At 38.1% G+C, this 16,931-nt stretch overlaps 1 protein-coding gene across 1 annotated transcript; it reads left to right on the top strand.

The window, feature by feature from the left end:
- Window positions 1–1,509: 1,509 nt before the first annotated feature.
- snrpc (small nuclear ribonucleoprotein polypeptide C) lies at window positions 1,510–6,305 on the top strand. Its single transcript, XM_040158727.1, has 6 exons — window positions 1,510–1,617; window positions 2,756–2,798; window positions 2,910–3,018; window positions 3,960–4,019; window positions 5,482–5,586; window positions 5,743–6,305. Exons 1-6 carry the CDS (start codon window positions 1,610–1,612, stop codon window positions 5,862–5,864), a joined length of 447 nt encoding a protein of 148 aa, XP_040014661.1. The 5' UTR covers window positions 1,510–1,609; the 3' UTR covers window positions 5,865–6,305.
- Window positions 6,306–16,931: the final 10,626 nt, after the last annotated feature.

Genomic DNA, 16,931 nt, shown 5'->3' with positions numbered 1-16,931 from the left:
TTGTGTACTAAAAGTAGTACAAGGATTAACTGATTAATTGACTAGCTAAAACTAATGCAGTCTAATACTGAGAGATGTTTATGTAATGTTGTGCACACCACATCTGCACTGATGACTATGCTTGAAACAAATTTTCAAACTTTCAAAATAGTAAGATTATTTTCGGACTCTTTATGCAGGACAAAATGTTTGAATTTCCCATAAATAATATGATTTTGCTGGTTTTAAAGCAATTTAACCCTTTCTTGCATTTTTACAAGACTCTTTATTTAACGTTGCTCCAGGCTTTATTTTACTTTAAAATATTGACTATATTTCAGTCATGTTCTCAGTTGAGTGAACTTTTTTTTTTTTAATAAAATGAATTAATTAAAAGCACAGGATACCGTTATTCGTTCATTTTCTTTTTGTGGATGTATGTTAAAAAAAATGAACCGAGGCAAGACATTTGCCGTCTTAGATGAATTTTGTGGACAGGGAACAGTAAATTGGCGAGGTGATCTGTGTAACTGTGACATATATAAATGTGATGAAGTGTGTGAATTATATATAGCTACATACATGTAGATGTTCTTATAAGGTAAGAATAATGCTTTGTCTGTACCCCCCACTCTTTCTATTACTAAAAGCAGTACATTTACATTACATTACAGTATATTTCTTCATTAATGGTACTGAGTCTTTACTATTAGTAGAGATTATTTTTCTTATTGTTTTTGGATGATTGTTGATTTTGATTTTTTAGTCACAGTCTGTATTCTTGCAGTGGTGGAAAGTAATGAATCACTTACTCATGTATTATAAATGAGTACTTTTTGAGGGACTTGTACTTGAGTACTTCTATTTTCTGCTGTTTTATACCTCTACCCCAGTACATTTCAGAGAGAAATACTGTACTTTTTACTCCACTATATTTATTTGGCCTCCATAGTCACTTGTTATTTTGATGGGTGAACGACTACAATGACAATCTTATAAAATATAATATATTGTACATAGCAATGGAAAAGTTTTTACTTTTTAAAATACATTTTGCTGATACTTTAATACCGATTATTTATGAATACAGGAGTTTTACTCGTAATTGAGAATTTTTATATTGAGGTATTACTACTTTTACTATGTACTTCTTCCCCTCGGTATGCTTACTAAGCTTTGCTTCACTTTTGTTTAGCAATAGGTAAGTTTTGGCCTGTTAAATAAACCTCTAAAATAATCATTAATGTTGTACATAGATTGGGCACGATCTTTAATTTTAATAAAAGCAAAACTTCGATCAGTGTCATTTGTGATTAACAGACGGTAAAATTTTCAAATAAAATGTTCTTAATTTAACAATTATTGTGCCCTGCTGTTAAAAACTGGAGTTGGGTCCACTGGGGGGAAAAAAATTTAACTCAAAATATTCTGTTTTCAAATATTTTTTCGTGTAGTGGTTATTTCTGAGTCAGTTGTCGCGTAAGTTAAAGAAAATAAACACAAACCTTGTTTTAACAGTTCTCAGCTACGTAACATCCAGGCGGAACTAAGTGTAGGTAGGTCTCATATCTGGTAGGAACGTTTATTGGTTACACCGGAGTCGCGCTCTCGAAGGAGATTGCTGCGAACCATGCCTAAGTAAGTTCAGATAGTGTTTCATTTATCTATGCTTAATCTGTGTTTTTCACTTTTCGACAGATTTTATTAATGTTAATATTTATATTAAGTAAAGAATGACGGTAAATTAAACTTCGAAAACTAACGAAACACACCAGTTTGTTTTGCGCTTTGTTTGGGCTGTGTCTATGTGCTGGAGTGAACCTCGATTTACCAGCAAAAGAACAACCGCAGCACCGTGGTATCAAATCGTTTTTTCGCTAAAGTCAAAGTTACTTCGGCTATTACTCACTAGGCTAACGTAACTTTAAACAAGATTAATGTGGTTGACAAAACAACCACAAATCAAGATCTATCTACTCGCATTTTCTGGAGTATTCGACTGTATCACAAGGTCTTCATCAGCAGATTTGAGTTTTGAACAGCCATTCTTAGTTTGCAGTTTATTAAGTACACCCTGCTAAAAGTAATGCAGTCTAATACAACAGCTCTGCAATAAAACCTACCTTAATAAAGGTTATAATGTTCAGTTTGTGTTGAGACTGTTTTAAAGAGGTCGTTGATTCAACTCTATGATCATCTTGGAGAGTTTAGTTTGTGGGGCTGTTGAATGGTATTGCATTATACAATATAGCCTACCCTCACAGATATAAATGGGGTGGACCACATAGTAGAAACACCTGTCAGTATAACGTCACAATAAAATAAGTAGCAAGGAAAGTAAGAAGATAGAAATAAGGATCATCATACTGACCAAAATGATTATTACTTTTCTAAATTAATTTGATGGTTATTTAAACCGGGGAAGGTCATCTAGGTCCAGGGTGAAAGGTTAGAAAATAATCTAATTATTTCAGTCATAAAAATGTCTGTCAGGAGCTTTATGTTGGACATTTCAAAATGCTTCTGCGGGAATGAAAATCCAACAGGATCATGGTTTGCTTTTCTTCAAAACATGTCAGAATTTTTTTGTCAGACATGAATTGTCTTGTAGGACATTTTGAAACAACTGCACAATATATGCATAATTTCCACAGGCCTCATTCACAACTGACATACATTTCTGTGAGACTTCTTTTTAAGGGAATGTATAGCATTTTTGGACAAGTCTTATACAAACCTGAATCCTCCCCCCTTTTTTTTCTTCTAACATTAACAGGTTTTACTGTGATTACTGTGACACCTACCTTACACATGATTCGGTAAGTTGTGTTTGTGTGTACCAAATCTAATAGCTGAAAAGCATGAAAGAATCTCTTTGTTGTGTCCTGCTCTTGTTAAATATCCACAATTTTGTTCTGTTTCCCTTCTAGCCATCGGTGAGGAAGACTCACTGCAGTGGCCGGAAACACAAAGAAAATGTGAAAGATTACTACCAGAAATGGATGGAGGAGCAGGCTCAGAGCCTGATCGATAAGACAAGTAAGCAACCTTTTGTCTCAGTTATCTGGAAAACATGGCTGAGTGAATCTAGAAGTACTAAGGAGCTGCGCTTGCTGTTTATATCTTTAAGACACTTTGCCTCTCATCCAAATGATGAAGTTCTAAATATTTTAAATATCCTACAACCTGGATGACTGAGAATTTTCATAGACATTTAGCTGAGTGTGAAACACAAAGTGATGGAGGTATGAGTAAGTTTAACTTAAATATGAAAGTGACCTCTAGTGGCAGTAGCATATATTACTGATGATTTATTTGGTTGTTGCAAAGCCCCCCCAAAAAAAAAAAAAAAAAAAAAATAGTGCCCTGGTTATATATACACAATAAGTTTCATGTTGGAGTAAAGCCTGTCACAATAGCCCACACAAGGGATGCTTATGCACGTGCGTGGGTTACCCAAGCTCTCTGCTTAAATATGTTTACTATGCACACCAGTTTACTTGGGCCCCCTCTGAGATTACAAACCACTAATCCACATAAGAGATGCAAAACTAATGTGATGCTGGAGCGTAGTATTGTCCAGTGGGGAGTGATACGTTGTTTTAGAGACTAAACTCTCCTTTACAACAAAAAGGACTTAAAGAAAGATGATGGTAGACTACACATCCTTTCGTCATGTCAAGAATGCAGAATGTGGTGTGTTTATCTGTGTTTTTCATGTAGCACCCTTACCCCAAACACTACATGTTGCAGTGGACATGAGCATTATATCACAGATTTTGGACCAGATAGTGTATTTTGCTACGCAGAAATCTTAAAAGACCCAGTGTGCACTTTGTCTTGTTGTTTGCATTCAAAACGTAAAGTGTGAAGCAGGCTTAAATTAATTAGTTACAAACACAAAAATACAATGACAAGATAATGTGCTAGACATGAAATATTTATATGGTTGGTTAATGTTTTGTCTTTTCTCCCAACAGCGGCTGCCTTTCAACAGGGGAAGATCCCTCCCACACCGTTCCCTGGTGGCCCTCCCCCAGGTGAGTCAGTTGTCTCTCAGGTCTGGATTAATTTAATTTACTATAACACGGACAATGGCTTTTTATATTTAAATTCATGCTCAAATAGTCAAATAGATTAAAAACTGCTGCATCACTGGACGTAATAGAAACCTATAGGAAAAAATACATTTTCTCTTTGTAACAATTTACCAACCTACTTTATTGTTGAGTTTTGGCGATGACTCTGCTAAAACAGAGGTAAACATTTAAGTTACATTCAGAGTGTCCGTTGAAGGCAGAATTTCTAAGTTGTGTAAGAGGTCTCTCTTAACACTTTGATGTGTTTTTTTTTTTTTAAAGGAGAGAACAGACAAAGCTCCATAGAGGCCAAATCTCTTTTGGCCAAAGTTGCAGATGTATTGGTTATTTAAAAAAAAATAAAAAATATTTACTGTGTCAAGGGGCGCTGTCTCAAATAATGAAAACATATGTCAAATTTGGATAAAAGTTGTACGTTCCAGTGGGTTGTACTGTTGTACTACAGTGTCTGCAAAAAAACAAAAATTGGTCCAACTGATACTTGGTTATAAGATGAAAATACACTCATCGAATGCCATTTAAAATAAAAGTCATAATCTACAAGACTTTTAAACAAAATTTTAGCTAAGTTTTAACAGACGGTTAGACATCTTTTCTCGGCTGTGCTGCTATCGGCTGTTCTAATAACATACTGAGACACTGGAAGAAGGGAAAAAAATATCGGAAAATAAAAGCCACAGGCATCTGGGCCAAGAAATCTATTTTACTAAATCACAGTCTGGGAGGACTGCGGAAAAAGGACTGACCAGAGATCGCTAAAGACAGAGCAATCTGGTTACACAAGGCGGACGGCGAGCCACCGCCCCACTGATCACTTGCTAGCTTGGTACTACGTATGTTTTTTTGGTCGAAATTTCAGTTTTACAGTATCGTGTGTTTGCGAGTTTTACTAAATGATGCAATCCTTCCTGATTATACTAGACTTATGATTTAAATCATAAGATAGCAAGTAATTCCTGCTACGTTTAATTGGCTACTCCACACAGCAATTTCACGTCTAGATTGTGGAGGTTGGACAGAAGAGGTACATTAATGTTATTTTTTTCCCCAAAACCTGCGTCCCAGCTAATCTCAGACCAGCGTTCAGAGACTGAACAACCTCCACATTCACACAGACTACCTTCATCTGTCGGAGCGGGCAACTGCCAATCATTATCAATACAAACACAAATCTCTGCGTCCACTGAGTTTTACCTACAACTAAATTGTCTAACAATTTAAAAATGTTTTCCCAGCACATTTACACAGGTGTGTGTTTTCTGTTTAGTCAGAATTCAAGGCAAATTAAGCCCTCCAAGTAAAACGTAATTCGCTGTGATGCATGTGAATCTGATCTACTTCACACACAAAGTACATTGTCCTAGCATTGTGACTACATTAACATTTGATGCTTGTGATACAGGTGGTCCTCCTCGCCCAGGCATGCTACCAACACCCCCTATGGGAGGTCCTCCTATGATGCCCATGATGGGGCCTCCACCACATGGGATGATGCCTGGTGGACCTGGTAAGACGCATGTTTCTTTGACAAAGCTTCACTCATGTCTAATGTGCGCAGAGCAACATTTATTGTTGCTTAAAGTTTTAAATGCATTGACGTGACTCATTGTGCAAAACTGTTGCCATAAATCAACACCTAAGCTGTGTGTCCCTATACTTCTAGGAGGCATGAGGCCGCCGATGGGAGGACCCATGCAGATGATGCCAGGACCACCACACATGATGCGCCACCCTCGACCAATGATGATGCCGGTCAGGCCGGGCATGATGCGTCCAGACAGATAAGAACCAGTGGATTTTGTCCGTTCTTTGTTGCCATGAACAGACACAGTCAAGTGAGGACACTTGGTTTAACACTTGGGTTTATCAATGTGACTTTTTAAATTCTCAAATGTCCAATCTCTTCAGCCCCTGAAGTAATTGTCATTTTTGTATAATTACTTTATTTTCTGCTTGGATCTTGATATTTATTACTTTTCACCTCGTCAGAATTAATTTCAGATCCCCATTTTAGAGACATTTTTTAATTAAACATCCTCTCTTCTGTTAGTGTCAAGCATGAAATGTCTTGTCTCACTCTGACATACTGTTCGGCACGCACATTTAAGGAGCGTTTTTCATTATTTTGTTATTTGTTACTATATTTTTGCTTTTATTTTAGGTTTTACATGTTTTTGTTGTATTTCATTGCATTGCTTTGGGAAATTAAACAATGATTTTAAAAAATGTATGCTCCTTTTAGATTGTTGTCCATTGCAACAAAGCCCATTTTTAATGGCTCTTGACTGACACAGGCAGTTTCAATTGTCAGACAGGAATTGAGATGAGTTCTCTGGGGTATTAAAAAGGTTCTTAAAAAATCTTGAATTTAACAGAAACTCTGGAAACACAGTTTGTGACACTGCTAACCAGCTGACCTTGGTAACGTTCCTTAAAGCGGCTATGAAATATTTTTACATAACATGAAAAAGTAGAGACAATCCGACAGATAATAATGACCCGAGCATTTCAGTCCCTCGAAGCTCGTTGTTTTCCAGTGTAGCCCGCAGCTTGGACCGTTTTGGTTCATTCAAGCTGTAAAAACCCAAGTTACACTGTCTGTCCGGCACCAAGCAGCAAACACACACAGTTAGCCACTAGCTTGTGAACGTAGTGGTGCAATTAGCGGCTAAAGAGGCAGATATTTCCCTCAGGAGTTGGTAGAGACCAAAATCAGAGCTAAAAAAAAAAAGAGTGATTAGAACTCACATTCATCAGGTAGCCAGAAACACAACTCTAATGTTGTTTCGCATCTCCTTAATGTGTAACACTTGTGTTTGCTAAAAGGTTTGGCATATCATATATTAGCATACATTTTTGAGCTTTTAAAAAAATTACAAGGCATGGAACGTGTGTTCAAAATATGGCTGCAACTGGTTATTATTTTCATTATAGTTTAATCTTCCGATTATTTTCTCAGTTGTTTTTAAAACATGTAAAACAATAGGGAAATATGCCTCAAAATTAAGTATCAAGTATTTGATTATCAAAATAGTTAATTAAATGCTAATTTTTCTTAGCAAAATTTGAGATAAATCTTGATCTGCGTGAACCTGATGCAACCGGAATGGTCCCTGTTCTGCTTTTTGAAATTCAGAGCATTTTCACTCTGTTAAAACCAGAATCAGGTTTATTGGCCATGTATGTTTGCGCATACAAGGAATTTGACTCCACTTTCCAGTGGCTCTCGGTGTGCTTACACACAGTGGCAATAACAGCACTTTAGGAGGATACGCATGGGCACAAAGCTGAACATAGATAGATAAGTATAAACAAATTACTTTTATGTACATGCAAGTAGGTAAAAAATAAATAAATAAAAATAGATACACAGATATAGCGACAACAACAAACAGTGTCTATGATACAAGTCAAACAGTTTCTGAAAGTGGTGCAGATGTGGAAAAGTGCAAAGAGTGCTGAAATAAAAATTAAATGGATAATGTAATAAGTTACTTTAAATACATACAGTACGACATTATGTACAGTATTTGCAGCCTCTTTATATTTAACTGAGACAAAAGGTTGTATTTATATTTGACAAATGGATGATTGGTACATGTAATTGCACAAAGTGAGTTTTAAACTAATATTAAAATAATAAATATAATAAACTAATAAATATGATTAGTAGGTGCAGTTGATGTGTAAGTATTGCGGGGTTATTGCGCAGGGATTGTTTCTGGTATTACACAGCAGATTAACTGTCAGTCAGGGCATGAGTTGGAACAGGTCGTGTCCAGGGTGTGCGGGTTCTGCAGGGATTTTCCCTGCCTGCTTCCTGACTCCTTGGAAGAGGGTGTATAAGTCCTGGATTTCAGTCTGATTCATAATTTTAGCGTCATTAGTGTTATATTTACTGATATATCCTGCTTTTGTCATTTTATACAAACTTTAACACTGAAAATATTAGGCCCGTTATTCTCGCATCAGAATTAGTGAACTCAAGATTCAGATTGTCAAAAGTAAGTTTAGTGTTATAAGGTTCGCACTGATTCTGACCCGGTAAAACGGTCCTCTGGTAGAACCCAACCCAGCCAAGTGCCTGGGGTTTCCCTGAGCCAATCTGACACGTTCTTTCCGCCCGAACGTGTGAATGTGTTTGTCAAGTGTGCTAGCCCCCGTGATAGACTGGTGATCTGTACAGGGTGTTCTCATTTGTCCTGCCCAGTGCATTCTGGGATAAGCATCACCCTCCCGTGACCCTGGATGTTACATGCAGATATAGAAAAACAGATGGACGTTTAAAATATTGTTTCACTAGACAAATGAGAAAGTTGACCCAACCCTCATTAGTTTATTCAGTCAAGCATGTCTGAAGAATCGCAGCTGTTACATAAGAATCTGTGGCTGCTAGTGAATCATTATCTCAGCTGACATTTGTGTCGACAATGCCTCGCAATAATTCAGTGCTTTGCTCTAGCTGGATCACAACTTCTGTATCCGTAATCACAAACGTCTGCCTATAATTATGAAAATGTCTCAACAGATGGAGCTAGAGAGTCGTAATGCTTTGCAATTAGAACCACGACACTGGAATGATGTGCGATGACTGATTATGTGCTTCCATGGACTGTCAAATTTCTTTGTATCTCACGCTCCCAGAGGATATTTTTGTGGTTTTATGGTTTAGGAAATTTCTAGGCCACATATAAAAAAGAAACAAATTTGTTGGGGGCAATAGCCATATGCTTCACGCTGTGTTTGCCAATTTATATACTTGTAGACCTGAGGGAAAGCGCTGCAAAGACAGTCCAAACTGTTACATTGCTGTGCACCACATCAGATAACTTTTGGTAGCTGTCAGTCATGCATGTTGAAAATTGTGATCTTCAAAGAGACTTTGGTCGATTACAGGCAATCTGATGGCCACTCTAAGGGAAGGATTCCATTAAATGTCCCACAAACATCCACTCTCAACATCGCTGAGACAGGAATAAAACCATGTTAATGCACATTTTATGCATATGTCGAGGATAAGCGGATACCCGCGTGTCATCTGAAATCAGAGGTCTTTATGAATATTCAGTCTAGCCATGAAGTGGAGCGTTGCCCTGAAGGGAATGAAGTGGAGTGGGGAAAAGTGTTTATGTTTAGAGCTCAGGAGTTGAAGAAATAAGCCGCGATCATGAGAAATATGTATTACAATGGATGTTACGCGGGGGGGGCATTCATGAACGGACACTGCGGGGTTTGGCTGCTTTGAATATTAGATGAGTAAAATTAGGTTTTGAAAAACGTATTGTTCACAGATATTTTCAACAGTGGCAGGAGACATGACGTGTATGAGAAAACAACTCTCTCATGATGTTGTTATCAGCCTGCACTAAACTGCAAAAAAAAAAAAAAAAATTAACTTTTTTTGGTATAAATAAGGATTGCAAGCTCGCAGGTCTTGTCAGCCGCATTTTCAAGAAAAAACTGAAGTATTGCCCTCAAACCAAGCCACTCCTCTTATCTTTCAACAGAAGTGTGTGAGACCTGATAACTTACACTCTTAGGTGGGATTTCGAAGTCAGACAGTTCATTTAACCTGTGTTTTTCACAAATGTAAGGAAGGAGTTTTCTCAGTGTTTATACCGGACCCCTCGCCGCCATAAAATTTCATAATGTTGAATCAATGAATTCCTTTATCTTTAACGCATAGTAATTGAATGGGTTTGTCAGTTTCAAATCAGTTCTAATTAATTATCAAGCTATCACGTTAAGAACCCAAACTTATGACTTCAGTCTTGTAACGAAACAATGAGTCTACTCAATGTCGAGCTAGTTGTCCACTTAACACATCAATTTAAGAGCCATTGTTATCTTATTAGCGAAATGCCCATTAACATTCATTGTATCGATGTGAGAGTCTCAGTTCTTATTCCTTTTCTTCCGATTTAAAGAAAGATCAATGATGGAGATTTGTTATGTGCTGTTCGAAAGTTTTAGACGATAAAAGTAAAGGGAGGATGCTTTTCAAATTAATGTCATGAATAGTTTTTATTTATCAATTAACTTCAGACAAAGTGCAGTAAACAGAAAAAACCTAAATCAAATCAATATATGGTGTGATCACCTTTTGCCTTTACAATGGTTCCAGTTCTCCTCGGTACACTTGAGTACAGTTTTTCAAGGTACTTGGCGAGTAGGTTGTTCCAAGCATCTTGGAGAAGCATCTTGCCACAGTTCGTCTGTGGATGTAGGCTGTCTCAGTGTCTTCTGTCTCTTCATGTAATCCTAGCTCTGTGGGGGCCAGACCATCTGTTTCAGGACTCCTTGCTCGGCTTGTCACTGAAGACAGTTCTTTATGACTCTGGCTGTATGTTTGGGGTCGCAGCCTCATGCTGCGGAATGAATTTGCGACCGATCAGACACCTCCCAGATGGTACTGGGTGATGAATAAGAATCTAAACATCTGAAATCCCTAAAACTTTTGTAGAGGCCTCTACACGTGTCTCAGCTGAATCACATGGTGTTATATCTGATCAAAAATAAAACAATGCAAACCAAGATAAAGTTAGAGTAGGTTTCCACTACAACCTTTCACCACACCCTCCTGCAACACTAAGTTACTTATTTACACTTAGTATTAGTCATGCCATACCAGTGAGCTTTATTCTGTGTACGGAAATATAAGCAACACTGTAAAATCAAAGTACACAGTAAAAGCAATATCTGATGATGTAGCTCATGAGGGACCAGACTGTCACTATTTTACTAGTTACATGACTGATAATTGAGCCAAATTAGAAAATTTAAAGTAGGTAAAGATTGCAGATTTTAGTAACTTTGAGTAACTTAAAACAAGTGAAAATTGAATTGTGTAAAAGCATAAGTTCCTCCAACTCGGGGAAAGAGAGCAGAAAATTAAAAATTGTACCAACCCACAGGAAAAACCTGCAAATTTTTGGCCACTTGGGGGCAGCAGAAACAAATTTGACATATCAACACCTTTTAAGTTGACATGGAGCAGCATTAGCATTTATCTGGAGTCACCTTTCTGTTCACCTGGCGAACGTAAGTCCAATATTCACTCTCTTTTAGCTCTGTTTTTGATCTCCATCATCTCCTGAGGGCAATATCTGGCTCTTTACCCGCTAAGATAGCTAATCTAGTCGCCAAGGGCTTTTCTGTTGAAAACAGCTGCCGGGTGCAGCTCATACATAAGCAACACTGATGAGGGCGGTGAGCGCAAACCAAAACAGTAAAGTTATGGCTCAGGAAACCAAAAAAAATGAGCTTAAACGTCGCTGTAAATCTCTGTAGAGCTGAAGGGAGCTGCAGAGTCGAGTTACAACTCTCTGTGGGCTCTTCTCTACAAGCGACCCCTCTTAGTCTTGTGATTCATTGATCATCTCCAACATAGCCGCTTTATGAGATCAGTTTAAATTGCGTAACTTAAAATTGTTATTAAAGATTGTTGCCTTAAAACTGACTTGACCTTTTTAATTTTTACAGTGCAGTTCACGTTCACCTCTTTGCCATTCCCGTCATACAAGTGAACCCATTAATGTCCAAAATACCAACACTCTGGGCTCACAGGAGACGCGCTCTCTGTGAGCTGTTCCCTGCAGCCCCCAGACCCATCACCAAGGCCAAGAAGGAGAGAGGCTTAGGCAGGACTGCTGATAGGTTAACTGTTTATACCAAACAGGTTTGACTGCGACTGACAAGCCGGACAGATCCGCCCAGATTTACACCCTCTGAAGGCTCGTTTTGGGTTCTGGTTTCATGGTGATGCATCCCCCTTTTGTTCACAGCATGCAGTTGGCATTCTTACCACTAAACAGCCTTGGTTGAATTAAAAATGATTATCCCCCGACTGCCGATTCCTCCAAAGCCAATTGGCGCATAACCACATGAAGACCGGGATGATGCTTGGGAGTATGGCACGCAGCGGATGACTGCACAAGGCTGCTGGGTGGTCTATTGATCAAAGAATCAGAGAGAAAGGAAGCAGTCTGCGGGGCAATGATTGTGGTAGATTCTTTCAACACCTCCTGTCTCTCCTTTTTCTCCTCCCTCCATCTCAGTTCTACCTCCTCTCCTCCTCCTCCTCCCACTTGTCTAGTTCTCTCTGCTGCCCTGCTACCAACACTACTCTGTAATTTAATCCATTTAGTCATGGCTACAGATCAATATCCACTTTCCTTAGCCTCGGGGAGAGCTATTGAATCTGCTCGTTTCAAACAATGGTTGTGTTGGCCAGCAGGGGCTCCCATGGGCCTGCGGGCTGATACAGATGTACTACACCACAGCATGTGAGAAAACAAAGCAAAGTTTGCAACTAATCTCTCACTAACCTGCTGTACAAAACACAGCTGTAGATGTCAAGGCTTCATCGTGTATTTTCACCATTTTTACAAACTCTGTGTTGTATTTCGTTTGACATAAAACCAGGGACTGCCTTTCCCTCTAGATCACAGATGAATTATCCTCCTCCACTGAGACGTTGAAATGCAACGCCCGGCCGGTTAGCAAAGGAATGACATCAAATCAGGCTCAATTACGGCCAATTTGATTAGTGGGCCTTTCAGTGTGACCAGGAAGAAAGATGGAATTATTATTTTCTCTCCCTCCAGGATTGTGTAGCACAGTGGGATAGCAGATGAAGAGTCGTTAGCTTTACTATTCTGCAACTCAAGGTTCAATCATTACAAACAAGCCCGTGTGTCATGTCATCAGCTAAAAGGCTAAACATGGCTGTAAGCATAGGTCATTCGCCACCACCGGGTGAACATTTTGAGCGCACATATCATTGTTAGCTGACCTATAAAGTGTCTTTAGCCCGCCCGTGGCGGCCTGCCACCGGCCAGCTGTAAGCTCTAGACACGGACAGTGATTCTCCTTCACCTGCTCCAGCGCGTCGTGCATCGCCATGTTTTATAAATAACCGTGTTAAATATTCATCCGTCAGCATTTGCATCCAAAGTATTTTGCACTTCACAGCTGAGTTTCATAAAGTCAAAAGTACGGGCAAAGAATTTACGCAACTATTTACTGACACAGTTATAAATACTGGTGTGAAATAAGAATTGGTTATAACTATGTCGAAACGTTACATTATATTTGAATGGATTTTAAAACTAAAATTCCTTCCAAAGCACCCACCCCGCCTGAGTGTTATTTATATGTATTTGTGTTTATGTCACTTTTGTATGCAGGCCCACCATTTATTCATTCAACATGAAGCTCCTCTTTTAAGCCGACATGGATAAGAAAATTAATAAAAATGTAAATTTGAACTTGTACAATTCAAAGAGAACAACAACTACAAGACCAAGAACTACAATCAAAAGCTCCAAAACAGCTAATAAAGGACCCTTGAGGTGAGATTGTTTTGTCCAGTAAATAACGTTTGTTTTACAGAATTATTAACATCCGTAAATAAGAAAATGTATGCTTTTTACTAAATAGTCACGCTGGGTGCTGCTTGTATTGTCCACAAAGTTTGTCTCTTAATTTTTTTTTTTGTGTGTGTACGAGGTAGGTAAAAGAACAGACACCACAAAAAAATAGTTGTTTTAAAAAGAGGAGGATAAATCAAACATAACAGCAAATATATTTACCATAACCACTTCCACCATCACTCTCATTGTAATAATTGTAATCTCACAAGATTAAACAGAAGTGTTTCAGTTTGGTTTAGTTCTGTTGGAGCTTTTTGTGTGCTTTCCCTCTTTAAAAGAAAGCTATATGTCGCCACAAATCTAAATTATTGAACTAAAATATCACGTACCAATATTGTGGTAATTTAATAAATTAAATTCAAATGAATTAAAAGTATTTTACTTGATGAATCATCTTTAAGACAAATCAAAATGTTGTCGTTATGCCAGATGAGATTCTTATATTCTCTGTATATTCTCTCTGTGTTTTCGTTTGACAGTCTTGTTTGAAAATCTGAAAGTCTAAATTCGGAGCAACTTGACTTGATACATTTTTCATATAACCTCACCTCCAACGAAAGCACTTGAATTTTTTATCAGGGTCCTCATCACTTCAAACATATGGTTCTTATCCATACATGCATATAAAAGTAGATGCAAATTGCTGCCTCCCCGGCCCACAGCTGATGGGCCATCGCAAACTTTGTTACAAGAAAATGTTATTTTCTTGCTTTCTGTCTTTTGTGTTCATGGGATGTTGTTGCAGTTTAACCTGAACCATTCCCGTTTTTCTCTTTACTTACCTTTACTTGATTTGTTGCACCTACGCTCTGACCCAGTTTTATTACTTCCCAACAACATGCACATGCAGTTTATCCTTCTAAGTAGGAAAGTGCCACTGCCTGAAGGTTAACGTTCAGTTATTATTTCTATAAATTAAAGACTACTGTTTGAAAACTACTGAGCCACTTAAACTGTAAATGCTATTTTAAATCTTGTGTGCTAGATTATGAGCCCTATTACGCCAAAAAAGCAGTAACTACATATTTGGTCAGAAGTGAGTCAAGACAGAAAATCTTACTTCTGTTTTTAAAAAAATATTATTCCATGGAAATGTATAATTTCTGCGAAAACACCGTGCAAAAGTCACACCAACCACAAAACAAGTAACTGCACTCTGGTCATATTAAGTGAAAGCTAGCTTTAATTTTTTGCCCAGCGTGTTGTTTATAATTGAAAAAATATCCATTTTGATCAACTGACACCTTTGTAATTCCGTGTTTTATTCCACATAACTAATTGAGGCCATAGATAAATCCAATCATGAGTGAAATAAGAACCTCCAGCTATAAAAAGCTATTAAATTCCAGGCTAAACTAAGAAAACTAACTCAGTAGCATAGTAATGGTAACAGCCAACTCAGTTTTTGACTCTGGCCGAATTCATGTGATTTGATGGTAATATCTCATAGTTATCTCACATTTTGTATTTAATTGTAGATAAATATATTAATTCCAATATAATAACTGATGAACAGACGGACACAAAACCAAAAAAGAAATAGTGTAAACAATCAAAACAATGTTTATTTTCCTAACATGCGGAATGAACATCTTGTTGATAGATGTTGCATTTTCCCTTGTGAAGATCATTCAAAGGCAGAGTTGCACTATCTGCATTTTTTGAGTAAAAGAATCAGCCTTAAAAAAGCATAAGTGAAGGAATACAACCTTTGTATCTATTATGCTGTTTACCAGCCACCCTGGAAACTTTAAACTCTTTGTTCTCACTTGGCTGCTTCTGTATTTTCTGCTAAAATGCTGAAAATGAAGGCATGTATGGTTCCAGAAGGCGTCATCGATTTCTGATTTTCAACAGAATAAGACGTGTTGTTGCTGTGCAGGCAACAATGAAACGAAGATGGAGCCTCGTACCTCCTGCTCGGGCTTTTCTCTGTCTTTCTTCTCGTCAGAAGCAGCATGAACAATCTTAAAACCCCTTCAGTTCAGCCCTTTTCACTCGTACACAAACGCACAACACGATGCAAAATCTGCAGTTTTATCTCTAGTGATCAAGAAAGATTACATGCAAACAGAGAGAAGTTTCACAAATCACTTCTTTTCCAGCCGCATGCACAACGCCCTCAAGTATCCCAAGTTGTTTCTATCAGGAAGCTGTCTTTGCAATCACGCGTCTCCCCGCTTATCTCCCCCTACAGAAATTTCTGTTGTTCCCCTGTGTCTGTCAATATGCGCTCAAAGTGGAGCTGAAAAACCCATCATCTATTACCATCTCATTCATGCATGTAATGGTGTTTCATGAAAGGACTATGCTCTTGTTAGAAATGAGCAAAACCTGTCTTTATCAAAGTATACTGAATGCTTTCCACTTGTGCGTATCGGGCTTTATTGCTTCCTTCTTTTCTTCTGCCAAAAATTTGTGTTAGTCAGCTCTCTACTAAATGGACTGATTTGAGCCCTTAAAACAAAATCCTAAAGCATTTCCGGGCACATTTGTATTTATTTTCTGAGAATCCACTGACTTTGTATGGCCATTAGAGCAGTCACGTTGTTGAAGTCAACCTTCTCTGAGGAGTTGTTCATTTCCAGGCTCACAGTTCTTACCGACTGATCTTTACGAGATAAAGAAAACACACATTTCACAAAACAATAGGAAGATCTTTCTCTTTCTAAAAATAAGAATGACCAGTTGAACCCAGGCTAAAATGAAAAAACCTCCTGCAATGTCACCTTTTTAAATCTGACGTAGTCATAACTGCAGGCTAGGGCTGAATACTAGAGTGCTGTCTTGCCTTTTACTCCGGCAACAAGTAGAATTGCTTCTAAAAATGTGCTCAGTGTAGAGTCAAGGGCAGCGTCTATTTTTAAGGAGGGAAGGGATTCTTACCCTCTAAAAAGATATGATGTCCAAAAGTTAAGTGCTGTGTATCTAAGGACAAAGGCAGATTTAACCATAGCAATAAACTTTTGCACATAAAAGACAGTAAGCAGGGTTTGTGCAATATTCCTGTAGTATTTTATACCCTGAGTATGTGGAAACGCTGGATTTTCCCTCAACTGTTTTCCTTCAAAAGTGCTGCGTGAGCTGTCGCATAATGGAAGTGGATTGTCTTACAGTACCACTTTATATGAGAATAAATTTCTTGACTCTCGGCTGAATATATTGAGCATGTCTAATTGATTCATGACTGCCAATATCATTACTATGATTAAGACATATATCTCCAGTACTCTCTGGATATGGAGCTTGTCAAGGGCAGCTATTATGGTGATGTTACACCGAAAGTGACCTGGCTGTGAACCGTCACCATTATCTGTGGATTAATTACCCTGCCTTCTCATCCTCCCTCTACCTGCTCCCCTCTGTTCCTCTCTTCATCCTTTGCTCTCTTATTCCCTTTGTCTTTTCTTCCCCTCTG

This window comes from Xiphias gladius, chromosome 21 (genome assembly GCF_016859285.1).
Source record: "Xiphias gladius isolate SHS-SW01 ecotype Sanya breed wild chromosome 21, ASM1685928v1, whole genome shotgun sequence".
Classification (NCBI taxonomy): Eukaryota; Metazoa; Chordata; class Actinopteri; order Istiophoriformes; family Xiphiidae; genus Xiphias; species Xiphias gladius.
This window is presented reverse-complemented; position numbering and strand designations above follow the sequence as displayed.

Coding starts and splice junctions, on each gene's coding strand:
- snrpc (XM_040158727.1), top strand. Junction 2,799..2,909: donor CCTACCTTACACATGATTCG/GTAAGTTGTGTT, acceptor TTTCCCTTCTAG/CCATCGGTGAGGAAGACTCA. Junction 3,019..3,959: donor GAGCCTGATCGATAAGACAA/GTAAGCAACCTT, acceptor TTCTCCCAACAG/CGGCTGCCTTTCAACAGGGG.